A 19,533-nucleotide genomic window follows, 5' to 3' on the forward strand; every position below is an offset into this window, starting at 1 on the left:
GGTTTGCCTGTGGTCCCCCCACTCACCGTTGCTGCTGTTCCCGTGAGGACCCATCACAAAGCTCCTGACTGGTCACCCCCGGCAAAAAGGAACTGAAAAACTTCTCTTCTCTAGGAAAAGAACTTTCTATCTTCTCTTTTAAGAGACTCTTCTCCCAGAAGTCGCCCTGGAATGGGAAAGTCCAACTCCCTCAGGTGAGGCTTCCTGGGGACAGTGGGCCCCGCACCCCTCCACTCCCTGCCCCATCATCTCTGGGAGGCCCCATCTTCTTCCACACTACCTGGGCCAGCAGAGCGCTCCAGAACTGATGGGGGCAGTGGGGGAGGGAAAGGCGCCCTTGCTGAGTGTGGGCTGCAGCAATGGCTGTTGTGTCTTTTCTCCCATGGATGCTCATCCCAAGCCTGCTGGCCAGCCTCCTGACACCGTGTGTGCACTCTGCCTGGCTGCATCCTGCTGTGCACCTCCCGTACCCCCTCGCCCTTCCACTCCTGCTCTCCCAGTTAGAGGACAGTGGACTCCTGGCTTTCCCCCAACCCCCACCCCCTTGGTCTCTGCACGCAATCTCTACAAAATGCTGATGTAATTATGCCATCTGTTATCACCTGGACCTACCCTGACACCCCTCCCCACCAACAAAGCCCAAAGTAAAGCCCCTCCTGAACCACAAGGCCTCCTCTTGCCTTTGGGGCAGATGGACCTGCCCTGTCTGACCCAGCCCCATCTCCACCATGGGCTCCTGCACCTGCGTAGGGTCCGCTTCAGTTCCTGCCAACACCACCCCGGCCCCGGTGCCTGCGCTCTCCTGCCCTGCAATGGGACTGCTGGGTCGGACAGTCTTTCCATTTTCAGGGTTTTTTTTTTGTTTATTTGTTTTATATTTCTAAGGGATCAGGTTTATTAGGAAAAGGAGAAAAAGGCACCTCCACAGACGCAGGAAGGCTGCCCCAATTTTAGTTTCTTAAGGTAAATCTAGATCATTTTTCAAAATGGCTGCCCCAGCTCACCTTCAGTCTCTGATACAGACTTAGGGGAATCGCTTGCCCAGGCTGCACGACTGATTTCTGCTGACAGCAGCACCCTGCCGTCTGAGCTCCCAGCAAAGAGGGTCTCGTGCCCTGGGCCAAGCCCAATCCCACGCATTTACTCTCTGCTCTCCCCCAGCTCTCTCTGAGGCCTGTTAAGAATGAATGTGTTGCTTCATTGAGCCCTGGGAGTGTTTTGCAACAAGTTCCAGCAGCCACTTCAACACTGTAAAATCAGGAGCTGTTGGACAGCCAGCCCGATGCATGGAAAGTCCTTCGGGCTTTCTCCTTCTCATTCAAATACTATATTTATCTAAGAGCAACGCGGTTATTGTTATTACAGAGACGGGTGGACTGCTGTCTGCCGCTTGGTGGGCCATCTGTTTAACATTGCCAAACTCCTACTCATCCTTAAAGACAGAATCAAAGTGTCTCTCCTTGGAAGCCCTCCAGCTCTCCCCTAGACAGAAAGAATGAGTCCTCATTCTGGCTTCCTCTGATATACTGCTCGACTGCTGGTGGCAACTATTAGTTTCCCCCCAATAGCTGTTGTTCTCTTCCTCTTTGGTAAGACAGCCTCTGACTTTTATCTGGGCACATATATTGCCACATTATATATTACATGACCTAGCCTCCCTTACATTTGTAAGTAGCTATGTGGCAAACATCCAGTTAATGAAATGGAAGTGGGTGTGCATGTGGCATTTTCTAGGAACCTCTTTAAAGACAGTTCAGGGAAAGTCTTTGTCTCTTTGTCCTTTTCTCCACTCTGCTACCTGGAATGTGAATGTAATGGCTGGAGCTCCAGCTGCCATCTTGTACCCTGAGAACAAGGGTTCTAACATAGGAAAGGTGCAACCATGAGATAGGAGTCCGAGTCCTTAAGGACTTATCACAGCAAAAATGCCATTTAAGTCCTAAATTGCATCTTTCAGTCTCTTATGTGGGAGAGAAATTTCTACCTAGTTTGAACTACTGTTATTTTTACTCTGTCACTCATATAGAACCCTAATCCCAATTTATACAATCTCTGTAATAAATATGTGATTTTTACACACTTTAGTGAAATTATTTGCTCATATCTCTCCTGCTAGACCAGGAGCTCCTCTGGACAAGGACTAGATTTTAGGGTCTGCCCAGTGCCAGGTGCATTAGTAGATGCCCAGTGAAACAGTGCTTGGTGCATCAGCAATGGGAGCAAGCACTCATGCATGTTGCATGCATCAGCTGACTTCATGCTCACAAGAACCCCTATGAGGTCCGATGACTTACCCAAGGTCAGGGCTGAGACTGGAAGCCCAGTCAGCCTCAGCCCCCAGCCGTGAGTTTTCTACATCTGTTGCCTTCCCACCATGCACCCCCAGGGTGGAGGGCTGAGCTGCGGCTTGTGTCTGTCAGGCTGCCCCTCTGTGTGTTCCTTTGCCAGCAGCAAGGAGAAACAGCTGGGAAAGGGCATGTCTACTTTAGGGGCTCCTTTCTTCTCAGTTTTACCAAGTGTGTTTTTTTTTCTCTCCTGGAGACTTATAGTGTCAATTCAATCAATGAGAGTGTCGGTTTCACCAAGAAGATGTTAGAAGACAGCTCCCAGAATGCTCCCAAAGGTACAAGAACTGCCCAAAAAAGCAATGCAGGCTTTTGACTCAGTTACCAACTGAAAAACCCAACCTCCTTGGGTTTGTTTGCTCATAATTCATCGTGCTAGTTTGTATTTGCCCTTCTAGCCTGGGTTTTGGCATCAAGTAATATCTTAGGGGAAGATGTAATTGTCTTCAGGTCAGCCAGCACTGATGGAGCCCCACTTCTGTGATGCTGAGTTTGGCACACAGCTGAGACCTGTGGGGAAGAGAGGTTTTGGCCCTGGAAGAAAAGAATTTCAGGTAGGATTATTTCTCCTCTTCCCCGTGAGAAACCACCAGTTACGGAGGTAGGAAGTGATCTGGGTGTTAACGTAACACCCTCTCCACAGAGAGGTTAGGGCCTGTGGAGAAATGTTGTGTGAAGAAAATGTTGATGTTCCGGGGATATAGGAGGCAGGAAGGAGGGCGAGAAGGTCTAGGTTAAGACCTTTATAGGGTCTTTGGGAAAGCACTAAGATTAAGAAACTCTACCTTACTGTTTGCCTTTGAAATTCCATCATGCATATTTAGTTTCATCTAAAGTTAAATGATATCTGGGCCTCCCCTGGTGGCGCAGCGGTTGAGCGCTGGGCTGCGAAGCTGCCCACAGCCTCTGCAGCGCCAGTTCGATCTCCGCCCGCTGGCAAGGGTCCCACATGGCGCACAGACCTCTCCTGCCGCGCCTGCTGCTCCCCTCAGCAGTGTATTTCATTGCTTTGCCAGTTCTGTTCCCCACTCTGACTCGTGAATTCTCTCACACTCCCGTGCTTCTGACTGTACCCAGTGCTTGTATAAATAAATAAATTAATTAAAAAAAAAAGTTAAATGATATCTTAACTCACAACTTTTCCTGACCAAAACAAGGACAGGATTCTGTCTGAATTTAATTCCAATCCCTAATTTAACCGATTTAAATTGGGGATCAAATATTTGTTTGAGATTTAGCAATTTCTTTATTGCTTATTTGAACTCTTCCTTTACAACTTAACAGTATTTCCTTTAGTTTTTATTTCTCTATAAATGTATTTATTTCTTGAAGGATAGTTTTCCTGGGTTCACAAAGTCAACCTGAGAGCTGTGGTGATTTTATTCCACACTGTTGAAAAGTAACTGTTGAAAAGTCTGCAGTCACTGTGGGTTGTCCTTAGGCCAATGATCTTTTGTTCTTCTCTCCCATCTCTCTGTTAACCTTCTCTTACCGAAAAACTGCAATTTTGTACAACTGCTGGGTCTTTTTTTCTCTCTTAATCACAACACAAATCCTTGTTTTGATTCGCATTTTTAAAGTCTTTGGGCCTCTCCTTCCACATTCTATGCCCATACTGTGTCACAAAGAGAATTCTATCTTGGCACCTGAGTTAGGGCTATAATTATTATTCACAACTTTTTTTTTCTCACTAATCTGTTATTTCCTTGAAGATAATCTACTTCCTCTACCTAACCTGTCCTCTACCTAACCTGTCCCCAGCAGCACATGCTCAATAAATGTTTAATTGGGTGGAGAAAAGGATGGACAGATAAACAGATGGATAGATGCACATCTACAGGTGTATCTATGGCTAAAATGCAAGTGTAATTGTATGAATTTACCTGAGACCCTTCTCCAGCATCTCCCGATGATCTTTACTGTCCAGGTATTTTCATACCAACAGACAGCCGAGGTCTACCACCTGCTCCTTCTCTGCTCAGCTGGCCAGCTCCAGTGATCGTTTGTTGTTGCTAATATTGCCTTTACAGACTATCAAAATCAGACTGGGGCCTTGAGGAAAGCCACACAGCAAGTCAAGAAGATAACAGAAGCACGATTGAACGAGCTCCTATTTAATAAGCAGGTGAGCACATCATTGGAAATTCAGGAGTAGAAGTGATTGCAAAGGGGGTGGGAGATGCAGCTAAGAAAGCTAGCTCTGTGAACACCTTCAGGGGAAGAGCGGGGTTATTTCTGACTGTGGACTCAGATGACACAATCGGGAAATCTCATGGGAATTCCTGCCTGCAGTGGACACAGGCAGGGGAGAAGAGGGTCTTTTGTCTGGATCTCTCCTTGCTTGAAACTCAGGAACGCAGGGGCAATGAAGAGAGCCCTGTGCCTCAGTTTCCTGCTCTAGAAAATGGGAGCCGTCCTTTCTAAGTCGTGTGCTCTTATGTAGGTTAACTGAGGTGGTGAGGATAATGAACATGCAATAAACACGTACTACCTGTCCGACTCACCGCTGAATCTGTGCTGTGGTCCATTTTACTTTATTGCCTCAGCAATAATTACTCCTGTTATTCTTCAATTTATTAGTGAGAAAAGTGATGCTCACACAGGTAATTAAATTCTCCAGGTTCACAAAGCGAGTAAGTTATGAAACCAAGATTTGCACACAGATCTGTATGACCATGCCCCCAGCACAGCCCCCAGCACAGGGGCTCTGGGTTAATGTGTGTTCTCCCCTCTGCCCTCCCCCCCATCCCTCCCCACAAACCTCAGTGGATGATAATTCATACCGATGACCCCTGCCATCTTGTGTAGCAGAGAGAGCCCCTTGGGACCTGAGCAAAGCAAGAGGTTCAGGGGCTCCCCAAGAAGCAAGTGAATTGGCCATAGAATCTGGGCCAAATGCTGCAAATGTTGTACATTAATTGAACCTTCTGCATTTCTCCATATGTATTTATTTATTTTTAAGATTTATTTATTTATGCATACAAGAGCTGGGGTACAGGCCAGAGGTGGGGGGGGGGTTGAGAGGATTCACCAGAGACAGAGTGGGGAACAGAACAGGCAGACGGACTGAAACACACTGCTGAGGGGAGCAGCGGGTGAGACAGGAGAGGTCTGCTGCACCATGTGGGTAACTTCCTGGCCGGGGATCAAACTCTTGCTGCAGTGGCTGTGGTTAGCTTCATAGGTTGCATCTTAACCCCTTGTGCCACCAGGGAGGCCCATTTCTCCATATTTATTACTGCTACCTGTTTCCCCTCAGCATTCAGCAGTAAAACTTTGGAAAAACATTAGGCACAGTGGACAAGACAGATAGACATGGGTTCAGATGTTGGGGGTACATTTTTTTATGGCTGAATATTCTACTGTGTATATCCACTCACTAGTTGGACATTTGAACTGTTTCCACCTTTTGGCAATTATGAATAATACTGTGCTGTGAACATACACATTCATATTTTTGTGCATGCACATTTTCTCTTCTCTTGGAGATACACAGGAGTGAAATTGTGAGTCATATGGTAACTCTATGGCTAACATTTTGAGGAACCACCAAATTGTTTAATATAGCAATGGCCTGGTTTTGCATTCCCACCAGTGATATCTGGGGATTCCAGTTTCTCCACATTCTTGTCAACACTTACTCTCCCTTTTTTTTTTTTTTTTTTTTTTTTTACTACAGTTATCCTAGTTGGTGTGAAGGAGTATCTCATCATAGTTTTGATTTGCATCTTCCCAGTGACTGATGGTATCAAGCGTCTGGTCATGTGCTTGTCAGCCAGTTGCATATTTATTTTTTTTTTAAGATTTATTTATTGATGCATACAAGAGCTGGGGTACAGGCCAGAGGTGCGGGGGGTGAGAAGATTCACCAGAGACAGAGTAGGAACAGAACAGGCAGACTGACTGAAATACACTGCCGAGGGGAGCAGTGGGCGAGTCAAGAGAGGTCTGCTTCGCCATGTGGGTTGCTCCCTAGCTGGCCAGGGATCGAACTCGTGCTGCAGAGGCTACAGATTGCTTCATAGTGCAGTACTTAACCCCTTGTGCTACCAGGGAGGCCAGTTGCATATTTCTTAGGAGAAATGTCTGCTTAAGTCCATTTTTTTAAAAATTCACTAATTTATTTAGTTTTTTATATAGTTCATTTTTTATTGAGGTATTATTGCATTATAACATAATTTTAGGTGTACATAATTAACCACCATCATGTGCATATGTTCCCTTGCTCATTTTTAGATTGAGTCATTTGTCTTTATTGTTGAGTTGTGAGAGTACAGTCAGGATTTTAACCCAAGCAGTGGCTCTAGATCACAGGCTCTCAGACTCTGCGCCCACTTCAGTGTATCTTAGAGAACATTCCATGGGAGAGCAGAGAGTCCTGTTGCATTCGGTTTCCATGGCTGTGCCTGTGTCCCATGGTCCACAAGCCCGGTTCTTGTTGGAAATGTGGGTGCTCCCAGTACTTACTGTCATGAACAGGCTAGCAAATGAGAACACCTTTCTCTTTCCTTCCCTCTTTTCTGTTCAGTCTCATCCTGTCCGCAAAAGCCCTGCAATGAACTCCAACCTCTTCAACATCTATGGCAAGAGCCCCCTGATCGTGCACTTTCTGCAGAACTATGCCAGCCTGCAGCACCGGGGCCAGGATGTGCTGATCCACAGGCTGGAGAAGCCCAAGACTGCGCCATATCCTCCCCAGCATGGAGGCCGCACCTTGCTCCAGCCCCTGCTGCCTCTCCCCAGAAGGAAGGGGCATCGGGCCTACAGCATAGTGCCTGGCACACAGTGGGCATCATCGAGGGTGGCCCTTCACCTGCACCTGAAGGTCACAGTCTTGCTCATCTTCTTTCCAAATCTGCCTTATGAGCTGGGTGTGCAGGTCCATGGGCAGGTGCAATGTGCCTGTGTGCAGCATCTTGTTTTCCCTGCTGCCAGAATGGACAGCTAACTAGGTCCTCTGGTTACTCTGTTTCTCCAGGTGCCCATGAGCCCAAGTGTGTGCTGACCTGGACTTCAGGTGTCCAGACTTCCTCTAACTCCCTGCTCACACACATCCCCAGGCTCGTCAGAAGTTGCTGCCCCTGCTGGCAGTTCCTAAAAATGTGGGTTAAAAAAAAAAAGCTGTAATGGATGTCCTGAGTCTTCGCAGCTTGCTCTGGGGGTCAGGCATAGAATCAGGTTAGGACTCAGGCACCTGCTCAGCTGCTTGTGAGTTGAGTGATTGTAGGCAAGTTCCAGCTTCTCTCTGAGCCTCACTTTTTTCATCTATAAAATGGGGATAACAGTACCTGCCTCTCAGGGCAGCTATTCAAGGACGGGATGCTTCCTCTCTGCACGCAGCGCCCAGCTTGGGTTGGGGATACACAGACCAGATTTGAGTCCCAGCTCAGCAACCCACTGGCCTTAAGATCTCAGGTGCCCAGCTTATCTCTGAGCTCAACAGCTTTATCAACTCATTCCTTTTTCAAATGAATTAATATTTCCACACCACTCTTCCTTATAGCCTCTTGACCCTTCTTGCCTCCCTGCTCTTAATCTCAGTAACCTCGGTTCTGCTATCAATGTCCCCGGGTTTATAATTATTTTGCTTTGTTGGTTAATCTGCTTTGTTTCCTTATGTTACTCATATATGTGAAATATTTGATAGTGGTTTATTATCTTTCTGATGTTTGCTTCACATAACCCCCTTGAGTGTCTGCCCTTTGGCCATATGCATGACACCCATCTCACCTCGGGCTGAGTAGTATTCTGTGGTGTGGACAGACCACACCCTCTTGATCTGTCCTCTTATCAGTGGGCGCTTGGGCTGCTTCCAAATCCTAGCTGTTGTACATAGTCCGCTCATTCCCAAAATAAGGAGTTTTACCAAACCAGTACTGACATGCCCAGGATTAAATGGAATACAGTTGGCACTAAATGGTAACAAGGATCATCATGATTACTGCCATTGCCTAAAGCAGGCACTATTATCCCTACTTTATAGACAAGGAAACTAGACACAGAGGGTGACATGTCTCGCCTGAGGTCCCACAACTGCTATAAGTACAGCTGAGGTCCTGACCACGGTGGAGTGCAGGGCAGGGGTCGGGGAGCAGGAGAACTTTTCAACATACAGACCCGAACTGTGGACTGAGGTCTTGGGCCTGAAAGGAAAGGAGGAGAGGAATGCTGGACCCCTTTCTCCTCACCACCCTGATAACATGTAGAGTTGTAGACGACAGTCTGAAAAGGCATCTCCTAACCCTCCCAGCTGGCAGAGGAGAGAGGGGCCTCATCAGAAAAGGGGCGGGGCCCAGCCATGCAGGGGGTGCCTGTCTTCTCCCCCTGGCTGAGCTCACAGGGCAGCAGGCATCATCCCCACTCCGAACCGGGAGGGTCTTGTCCAGAAATGCAATTCCTCCCCTCTCTGTCCCCTCACCCTGCTCCCCAGGCAAGAGGCCCCCCACTAACAATGCTAAGTCAGCACTCAGGACAGACCGGGCTTTCCTTGACCATCGATGCCACTGAGCATGGGCTGAGGTACACGGACATCATCAACCTGACCCGCAGCAACATGAAGAGGCGGAATTTCAAACTGCAGCAGTTGAACCAGCTTCACTGGCAAGAATGGAGTTATTTTGATCAGTACTTAAAGGAACTGCAGGACAACTTCCAAAGGTGCGCGGGCCGGGGGGAGGGGGCCTTCCAGCATGGCCTGTTGTAGTATGTCATGCTGACTTATGTCATTCAAACAATTTGAACAAATACAAATCTTTATGTAACATTCAATATACATTTTATGTATATTACCTACAGCATTTACTTACATTAATATTGTATGTATACATTTTGTTTATATTATACATAACATTATTGATAACATTGTGTGTCTACATATAAATTTTATTTATATTCTATATAACACTTATTTATATCATCTATTATGTATAGCATAGTGTATATAAATGTTACTTATGTGGCATGCAGCATTTATTTACATATAAAATTGTCTTATATATAAATTGCATTTATATTATATAACATTTATTTACATTATATATTATATACAACACATATTTAGTATATACAACACATGTTATTATTTATGTTATATATAGCATTTATTTACATTACACGTAACATTTTATAAATTGTATTTATATTATAGAGCACTTACATTATATGTTATTATATTTTATATGTAAACTTTTGTTATCTATAACATTTATTTACATCATGTATTGCATATAACATTTTATATACAAATTTTATATTCTATATAGCATTTGTTACATTATTATATTTTACATAACATCTTAAGCACATTTGGCTTCCTTGTAGTTGGAATGTAAACTTCACAATCACAGAGAGCAGATCTTTTTCTTTAAAGATTTTTCTCTAACTACAACAACACATTTTATGCTCAGAGAAAACGAAGAATCCAAAAGCAACTACAGGTGTATATGGCCAGTACGCTTATGTAAATCCTTTCAGTCTTGTTTCCTGGGCACTTATACCAGTATCTCTAAACAAAAGTAAAAGCGTCACACTATAGGTTTGCTTTTTAGACACCCACCCCCACACACACACGAACACACTTAGCTCATTATGGACATTTTCCTGTGACTTCTGCCTTTCTCGGTACTTTTATTTAGAACGTTTTCAGACCTTTCGGAAATGTTGAAATGATACTGTAATGAACACAATACGCTTTCATAGTATTTACCCATTATTCACATATTTTCTCTAATAATTAGGTAAAATTCAAATCATTAGGCTACATCTGCCAAATAGTGTACCTTTTTTGGGCTTAACTTGCTACTCCAGGAGCCAATAAAGGATCAGGAATTACATTTTGTTGTTATCTCTTAGTGCCTGTCCCCCCCCCCACCCCTTATTAATTTAGTGACACAGACTTCTGAGAAATTCAAGCCACATTCTGGATTTTTCTGATAATTTCTTTAGGGTACCATCTAACCTGCCTTGAGTTCAGAAACACATTTTATTCCTCAGCCCCCAGGACTGAAAATGACCCTGACACACAGCAGGAGCTCAGTGGTTGAGGCACTGCTCTGCCATCAGCTCTCTGCTGTGCTTAGTTGCTCTTGACAGACATAATGAATGAATTTGTACATCAATATTTGCCTCTTTACATATGAAGGCAGGAGTGAGAAGAGCATGTTGACGCTTTCATCTCTTCCCATCTGTGTCTTTGTGATTTCCCCACAGGGAGGTGAAGAATATTGATCAAAGGGAAGCAAATAAGAAAAAGGCAAACCTCATGTTCATCCCACCTTCGAGGGCTCACGAGGAATCTCCTGACAAGAAATCTAAACGAAACTTCTTTAAGGGACCTCTTGGCAAGAGAGCTAAAGTAAACTATCAGAGAGAAACTAACATTCTTTCAAGGTATGTTTAAACTAAGCTCATGGGAAAATCAGACTTCTTATGTATTACACGTAAAAGCTGGCTCACTTTTGTGTGTTATCCACTCAACTCTCATTTTTATTATTATTGATGGTAATGGTAAGAGCTACCAATGATTTTGTTCTTCCTCTGTGCCAAGCACATTTGTGTAGGTCAGAGCTCTTTGGTTGCAAGTGCTGGAAAACCAGCTTGAACCAGCTCGACCACAGGTAAATCTAGTGGCTTCAGTAACTAGGACAGGCAGACAGGTTGGGGCCAGGCATGTTGGACTTAAGGGCTCTATAACATTTTGATATTTTCAGATTCATTCTCTCCCCACCCCCTGGGTATTGACTAGTTTTTGTTGGGTTGAAGAGGAAATTTCCCTCTACCCCTCTGAGTTCTCAGGCTGGCTGAATAATAAAATCAATATTACATACACAATAGCCAAATGGATCATCCATATTTTCAGTTAAAAAAAAAGACAACCTTTGAAATGGATTAAAGTAAAACCTTTAAACCAATGAATAATAGCACTCATCTGTTTCTCCTTGCAGTGCCATCATTTTTATTTATTTATTTTTTTGCCTCCTGGAGTTTCATGCTCTGTTGTTAGGAGCATACATATTAACAATTGCTATGTCTACTTTATCATCCTATGATGCCCTACTGTATCCCTGATGAGTTTCCTTGCTTTGAACTCTGCTATGTCTGAAGTTAAACGCCGTTCCTGCTTTCTATTGGTTAATTTAGTAAGCTCCATTTCCCTCCATCTATTCTCTTCTTATTTATTGCCCCATTGACTCTTCAGGAGCATTCCCAGAATTGAGAATTTCCATTCTCAACAACGTTCTCACTACATCTCATTGCTAGAACACAACTACATGTCTATGGCATCTTTTCCTTTTTTTTTTTTTTTAAGATTTATTTATTTATGCACACAAGAACTGGGGTGCAGGACAGACGTGTGTGGAGGCGGGGGGTGAGAGGACTCACCAGAGACAGAGTGGGGAAGAGAACAGGCAGATCAACTGAAGTACACTGCTGAGGGGAGCAGTAGGCAAGTCAGGAAAGGTCTGTTGTGCCATGTGGGTAGCTCCCTGGCTGGGGATCGATTTCATGCTGCAGAGGCTGCAGACAGCTTCATAGGCTGCGTCCCAACCCCTTGTGCCACCAGGGAGGCCCATCTTTTTCCTTCTAAAAAAGATGTTATGTTAAAAAAATTAAAATGCTCTTTGATAATTGTATTTTTGTTGCTGTGTTGAAGAGTTATTGAGTTACAATTTTCCATAAAAATCTGCCCATTTTAAGGTTACAGTTCAGTGTTCATTTAGTAAATTTACAGTGTTGCAATGAATACCACAATCCAGTTTTGGCTTTTTTTTTCATCACCCCAGAAAGATCCCTCAGTCAATCCCTATTACCAGTTTCCATTCTAAAAACCTCTCTAGAAATACCATATAACATTACCACTTAGTTTCAAGAGACAGATAGATTATTAGTCACATGTGATATTAGTTTCTAAGGAGTCTCTGCATCTCACTTTATTTATAAAATGGAGGTGATAATAGTATGAACAGCATAAGATAGTTATAAGGATTAAGTTGGTTAACATTTGTAAAACACTTAGAACAGTGTCTGGTGCAAAGTAAGTATAATATAAGGGCTTGTTAAATTGACTAATGAATAGTTCTACAAAGCTTGTTTAAAAAATCACACTCTTGGGGCCTCCCCAGTGGCACAGTGGTTGAGTGCTGGGCTGCGAAGCTGCCCGCAGCCTCTGCAGCGCAGGTTAGATCCCCAGCCACCAGCGAGGGTCCCACATGGCGCGTAGACCTCTCCTGCCACCCGCTGCTCCCCTCAGCAGTGTGTTTCGTCAGTCTGCCTGCTTTGCTCTTCCCTCTGGCTCTGGTGAGTTCTCTCACCCTCCCGCGCTTCTGACTGAACCCAGTGCTTGTATAAATAAATAAATAAATAAATCTTAAAAATACATATATTAAAAAAAAAAAATCACACTCCTCCTGGCCCCCTCCCCTCCTCCTTCAGAGATTGTTAGTACTTGTTTTCCTCCTCAGGTCTAGATAACCCCCGATGCTCTGCTTCCTGATTTTATTTTTATAACTTTTATCTAGTAGAAGAACTGGGGTATAGGCCAGAAGAGGGAGCTAAGAGGATTCACCAGAGACAGAGTGGGGAGCAGAACAGGCCGATCTACTGAAATGCACTGCAATGCACTGATGAGGGGAGCAGCGGTTTGCTGCAGCGACACAGGAGAGGTTTCCTTGGCCTGGGGAGGGGTTGGGGGTCGAACTCAGGCCCTTATGGTAGTAGCGCTGAGACTTAGCCCCTAGGCCACCAGGGAGGCCCTGCTTGACCTCTGGAGTTCTCACTCGGAGAGGCAAGCCTGGCTCCTCACACACTTCCCATCTCCTACCCTCCTGATGTGATTCTGCTGGGATTTCGGTTGGAACTGTAATCAGCATTATTAAACCATCCTCACCCCTGCCATGAGCCATGAAGTGCACTGTGGCTTTTTTTTATTTCCTTACAAAATGTTTTGCTATCCCTGGAACTAAATCTCTCTCTTTTTCAATGGGCTTCTCTTCTCACTTTTTTTTTTTTTTCTTGTGTGCTTATCACAATGTAGCTCCAAATTCTCCCTTGGTTGTATAAATCTCCTGCTAGGACCTCCAGACCCTTTTCATCCCTTGCACACTTCCTCTTTCTCTTCCAGTCCTCGGCTCACTTCCCTCAGCGGCTCAGTTTCTGGGTGGCGTGTATGATACTGGGCGTCGTCTTCAGCTTTTGATCACACTGGTTGCTGTAAGCTGTTTCTGTATGTGTCTTTATGGTTCATCCACAGAGGCATCACCAGGAAGTCGGCACTGCTGTCTTAACGTCAGACGCCTGTGGACAAATGTTGGTGCAGAATTAGGACATCTTTCGGAATGAGGCCTGCACACGTGGTGGGGTTTTACCTAATGGAAACAACAACACAAGCCAACCCCAAATGTTATTCATTCCTAGACCACAGGACAGAGAATAATAAAGTTCACACCTACCCTGAGTCAAAGTTGTCATTTCAATTTAAGTCACCTCGGGCCTCCCCTGGTGGTGCAGGCTGTTGAGCTCAGCGCTCTGAAGCTGTCCGCAGCCTCTACAGTGCAGGTTCAATCCTGGCCAGCCGGCGAGAATCCCACATGGCACGGCAGACCTCTCCTGTCTCGCCCGCTGCTCCCCTCAGCAGTGTATTTCAGTCAGTCTGCCAGTTCTGTTCCCCGCTCTGTCTCTGGTGAATCCTCTCACCCTCCCGCACATCTGGCCTGTACCCCAGTTCTTGTATGCATGAATAAATAAATCTTAAAGAAAAAAATCAATTTAAGTCACCTCATATATTCATTTACTCACTAATTTCTTCATTCACCATTTTATTAGTAATGATACTATAAAGTATCTAAGATTGGTGTGTAACATGCCCATCCTACGTGACTTCACTTAGTATCGTGTGCTGAGTATTCTGTTAAGGTTTTTTAAACATTATCTCATTAACCCTCCCGAGGGCATCTGGTGGGCATGGATTTTGCTGCCTCTGATTTCCTGGGAGGAACGGAGGCTCAATGACATTTGCCAGGTGCCTGTTCTGATCCAATCCTGCTCTCAGCCCTGTGGATACAGAGATGAGTGAAGATGCCATCGCTGACCTCCAGGAAAAAGGGTCTATAAACCACTTGGTGGGTTCATGTCTTGCTAGAGCATGAATATACAAGAAAAAAATCAAGTCAGAAGAGACTTCACTGGGGCTCATAGGTACAGCTTGCACCTGGGCTAAGAGGCTGGGCATTTGGCATTTGGACCTCAGAGTACAGGGTCTATATCTACCTGCCCAGCCAAGAGGGAAGAAACAGTGCAGGTAGAGGTCACCTGACCCAAGAAGCAAATTAAGTGCCTGCTTGGGGCCTACGGTGTTACCCAGCCATGTGCTCATGAACCTGAGGCCTAGGCGGCTCTGGCAGTCCCGGGAAAAGGGCTAAAGGAAGGATGATAGGGAAGCAACTCAAACTTTGGCGCTAGAACATAGGGGGCTTCAAATCCCTGCCCGTTTCGTAATAGATGTATGACCTTAGGCCTTGTAGGTGGGACACCAGACCTTTCTGGATTTGTTTTCTTGAACGAGGAAGAATACTGCTAGGAGTAGGGTTACTTTAAGGGTTAAATGAGATCATGCAAAGTTCCTGGCATGGCATATTTCACCTGGCAACGGCTCCAAGCTGCCGTTGTCATAGTGACTATCCTGAAACCAGGACTTGTTGTCTGTCTGCCATGGACAAGGCAGCCTGCGACTCAGACAACCGGAGCTCACACTCGCCTTCCTTAATTCCCTGGGCCACACTCATTCAATTTGCAGCAGCTGTGTTCAGGCCTATTTCTGGGCCTTTTGCCTCTTGGTTAAATAAACTGTCAAGGCATTGCCTTTTTGAGCAGCTTTGTGCCAGAGGTGGATGTTTTTCAAATTTGAAATAAATAAACAAGAAAGTCTCAACTGACTGGTGTGTGTGTGTGTGTGTGTGTGTGTATATACTACTTTGTTGCCTATAACTACACAAACCACATTAGGATTTGTATCTTGCTGTCAAATCCCTAGCACCCTAGCACAGTGTTTGACAAATAGTAGGGATTCCATAAACAGTCTTTGAGTGAATTAACTGTTTGAGGATTGATCTGCTCCGGGATGTTCTCTTTTTCTGATGACGCTTCCTTCTTTAGTTCCCTATGAAAGCACTTCTCAAATTTGACTCTTGAAACGCTAAGATTATCACCGGCACCAGTTTGAGGAAACCCAAACACACAGTGGAATCTGGGCTTCCATTTGATTATAAGGTGGTTGTCCACAGAGGGGCAGTAAAGTATAATGGTTTAAAATCCAGGTCTTAAATATTCATGTCCTCTCTTTAAAAAAGTTTAGACTAGGGCCTCCCCGATGGCGCAGCGGTTGAGCGCTGGGTTGCGAAGCTGCCCGCAGCCTCTGCAGCACCGGTTCGATCCCCGGCTGCTCCCCGGCCACCGGAGGAGGGTCCCGCATGGCGCTCAGACCTCTCCTGCCGCCCGCTGCTATTGACAACCGACACAAGCTCCAACTTTGCCCTGCTCCCTATCTTGGAAAGGAAAGTTGACAACCAACACAAGCTCCAACTTTGCCCTGCTCCCTATCTTGGAAAGGAAAGTTGACAACCAACACAAGCTCCAACTTTGCCCTGCTCCCTATCTTGGAAAGGAAAGTAGTTCTTTACCCTGCAGGATTTTTTGAAACTGTGCTTTTGAGAAGTCTTACGACTTCTGAGTTTTGTGTCATGCTTTAAAAGATTTTTCTTATTCTGAGATAATTTAAAAAAATGGTCTCATGTTTTCTTCTAGTTCTTTTGTTATTTTATTGTTCAGATTTAATTTCTTGATCCATCTGGAATTTATTTTGGTAGTAGGTGTGAAGTATGATTCCAATTTTATTTTTCTTCCAGATGGCTACCTAGTTGTTCCAACACCATTCATTGAATTCATCATCTCCCTGCTGATTTGAAATGCCACTTTCATCATATTCAGAATTTTTGTATGATATGAAGACTAGTTGTTTTTTTTGTTGTCCTGATTTGAGTGAAAATTCATCAAGTGTACTTTTTAAACAACCCAGGGGTTGGGGTTTTAAAAATTCATTTGAAAATTATGTATAACTATTAAGTTCATATCCAAACAAGGTTTGTATCCTCACTTCATGTATTTGTCATTACCAAGTTCATTTCTGTTTCTTTCTCTAAGTGTACGGCACACAACCTTCAAATATTATGAACATTTCTCTCGCCCAGCTGTCACTACACCAAACTACATATGTTATATTTCCCTAAATCATCTTGCTGTGCTCTTTGCAGCTCCTCTGTACAGCTGATGTCTCCATCTAACAAGTTGTTCTGAAGGTACTAGAATTATTTTGGATGAGGCCTCAAAGTGAAAGCCTATCAATCCCTCCCCAGTTTGCCCAAACAAATGGGCATTCATTTCTGTTTAACACAAAGGGCAGGCTGTGTTTCTGGAAAATAACAGATTTTGAAGAACTATAGCACTTAATTTCTCAGGTCTTTAAACAATCCACCTGGGTGGGGGAGAGGTGTCCTACAAACTGCCAACAGCTATTGTGGGAATTTTTTTTGCTATTTATTCCAGCAAAATGATTCAGAATCTGAAGCAAAAGGGTCACCCTGTACTTAGTCTTTAACCCAAAGAACTGTTTGCACAGATATTCATCCGAGATACATCCAGCCTCCACCTCAACAGATGCTCTTTCAAATGTTTCATGACTCTCCTCGACAATCAATCTCCATTTAAGGGGTGGAGGAGGATGCGCCAGAGACAGGCTCTGCTGGCATGAAGACTAGTCTAAAATTTCTATTTCAAAGCTGGACCAAAATATATTTGGCTTCTGAGGTCTATTTAAAATTTCAAGTTAAGGCGAAGAAAAATTACTCTTCATCCTGAATGGGCCTTGGGTGCCTCGCTCACAGACAAGAGTGTGGCAAGTGGTAAGAGCCTCACAGGGAAGAGAGAAATTAGGAGCCCTGAACGATGAGGTTCACACTATAAAGCCAGGTATGAAAAACCTGGAGTGAAAAGAGAAGCCTTGAGCAAGTGAAAAAGAGCCCCCGGTTTGACCTCCTAACCCCAGGGTCCTGATCAAGGTCAGCTTTCTGTGTCATCCCCAGGTCAGTCACCTAGGCCTAGCATCCCTCTGCACCCCAATGCCTTCCACCTCTTAACTCCTTCTCTGTGACATCTCTTCATCTCAGAACAGCCCCCATCTTAGGGCCTTCTTTCCCACAGCAGCATGCCTTCACCGCAGGGCCCACTTCAGCCCCCACCCCTAATTTCAATGTCTCCCATCTCAGTGTCCTCTCCCTGATCTCAGCATCTCCCTCAGCTCAGGGGAGGGCCCAGCTTCCTTCCATCAAAGTTCCTCTCCTCAGCACTTTTTTTTTAAAGATTTATTTATTTATGCATACAAAAACTAGGGTACAGGCCAGAGGTGGGGGGGGGTGAGAGGATTCACCAGAGACAGAGTAGGGAACAGAACAGACTGACTGACTGAAATACACTGCTGAGGGGAGCAGCAGGCACGACAGGAGAGGTCTGCTGCACCATGTGGGTAGCTCCCTGACAGAGGATTGAACTCGTGCTGCAGTGGCTGCGGAGAGCTTCATAGGTTGTGTCTTAACCTCTTGTGCCACCAGGGCGGCCCTCCTCAGCGCTCTTGCTCCACCTCAGCACCCTCCCTCACCCCAGAGCACCACCCTAGAAGCTCCTTTCAAGGTTCCAGATAGGTAACCCTGCCCTCGCCTTCTGCCCAGGACACGCCCACTTTTAGGACAGGCCTCGGCCCCGCCCACGCCCTGGCCCCGCCCACGCCGGGCCCCGCCCACGCCGGGCCCCGCCCACGCCGGGCGCGCTCTCCAGCCCTAGCGGTTTGGCGCCAAAGGTCGCGGCCCGCGACGCTCAGCGACGAGCGACGGTCTCCGAGTTCGGTTCCGAGTCAGAGTCCCAGAGGACTAGCAAGCCCGGGCTGGGGGCCGAGGGGATTCACCTTAGAAATCTCGGGGAGACTCCGGGTATGAGGTGGGTTTGTGGCAAAAAGGGAAACTGAGCAACGAGTGAGGGGCGGCCCCAGGCGTCCCTCCTTGGGTGGTGTTGGGGGCGGTGCTGGTCCGGGCTCGTGGCTTCGGGCGACCCGCCCCGCGGCCCTCAGGAAACTGGGGGTCGCCGGGGATCCCAGCGTCCTTATTTCAAATCAAATCCTAAGATTGAGGAGGCGTCCTCGGCCGCCTTAGGAGGGAATCGCGCGTCAGGAACGTGAGCGGCCGGCGCGAGCGGCCCACCGCTGAGGTAGGTGGAGGGTGACCCCGACACCCTTTCCTGCGTGGACCCCACTTTAGGGGTGCTGCCTTAGAGGGATGGAGGAGAACCTTCGTTTAGCGGAGAACAATGACTATTAGCTCATTGGATGGCTGAGGGGCAGTGTTCCAGAAGCTTCCTGTTGGCTTCTCCCTGGGTGCCTCAGAGACTGCGCTGTTATTAATATTAGGGGGGGGCCGCGTGCTCCCGCCACAGTGACTCTTCCCCTCTGCCGGGCCATCACCGCCTCTTGAGTGTTCAGTGAGGCCTGGTGTGGACCCACAAAACTTGGAACACGTTTCATGCTAACGAACAAAACAGTAGCTGTGGCGTGAAAGACTTATCGGCTTATCGACCCTGATATTGTATCATTAATATTGGGTATCCACCTTTTTTTTTTCCCCAAAAGAACAGCCTCAGGTTACCTCACCTCTAGGGATTGATTATTTATTTATTTATTTATTTTTAAAGATTTATTTATTTATTCAAGCACTGGGGTACAGGCCAGAGGCACAGGAGGGTGAGAGGAGTCACTAGAGATAGAGTGGGGAGCAGAACAGGCAGACTGACTGAAATACACTGCTGAGGGCCTCCCTGTTATCACAAGGGGTTAAGCACCGCACTATGAAGCAATCTACAGTCTCTGTAGCATACCTTCGATCCCCAGCCTGCCAGGGAGCTACCCACATGGTGCAGCAGATCTCTCCTATCTCACCTGCTGCTCCCCTCAGCAGTGTATTTCAGTCAATCTGCCTGTTCTGTTTCCCACTCTGTCTCTGGTGGGTCCTCTCACCCTCCTCCCGCATCTTTTGCCTGTACCCCAGCTCTTGTATGCATAAATAAATAAATCTTTAAAAAAAAAAAATACACTGCT

General features: G+C 45.8%; 2 protein-coding genes across 9 annotated transcripts in view; both read left to right on the plus strand.

The window, feature by feature from the left end:
- FAM227A (family with sequence similarity 227 member A) overlaps positions 1–13,826 on the plus strand; it is a 32,685-nt gene extending 18,859 nt beyond the window's left edge. For 4 of the 5 annotated variants that reach the window (XM_054696041.1, XM_054696043.1, XM_054696042.1 and 1 more), the window contains 7 exons: positions 115–194; positions 2,542–2,623; positions 4,376–4,470; positions 6,874–7,170; positions 8,776–9,002; positions 10,554–10,733; positions 13,594–13,826. In XM_054696041.1, coding sequence (XP_054552016.1) covers positions 115–194; positions 2,542–2,623; positions 4,376–4,470; positions 6,874–7,170; positions 8,776–9,002; positions 10,554–10,733; positions 13,594–13,627 — 995 coding nt within the window. In that variant the 3' untranslated portion in view covers positions 13,628–13,826. The remainder of the gene's footprint in view (positions 1–114; positions 195–2,541; positions 2,624–4,375; positions 4,471–6,873; positions 7,171–8,775; positions 9,003–10,553; positions 10,734–13,593) is intronic. The other variant, XM_054696044.1, reaches the window with a different exon arrangement.
- A 4,395-nt stretch (positions 13,827–18,221) lies between these two features.
- Positions 18,222–19,533, plus strand: part of DMC1 (DNA meiotic recombinase 1) — a 33,615-nt gene continuing 32,303 nt past the window's right edge. Inside the window, exons 1-2 of one of the 4 annotated variants that reach the window (XM_037513573.2) lie at positions 18,222–18,383; positions 18,568–18,650. The gene's annotated coding sequence lies outside the window, so the exon portion shown is untranslated. Of the gene's footprint in view, positions 18,384–18,567; positions 18,651–19,017; positions 19,041–19,533 lie in introns of those variants that run through there. The other 3 variants (XM_037513572.2, XM_037513574.2, XM_054696046.1) reach the window with 3 other exon arrangements.

Source organism: Talpa occidentalis, unplaced genomic scaffold (assembly GCF_014898055.3).
Source record: "Talpa occidentalis isolate TD23 unplaced genomic scaffold, MPIMG_talOcc4v2.1 talOcc4.16, whole genome shotgun sequence".
NCBI classification, from domain to species: domain Eukaryota; kingdom Metazoa; phylum Chordata; class Mammalia; order Eulipotyphla; family Talpidae; genus Talpa; species Talpa occidentalis.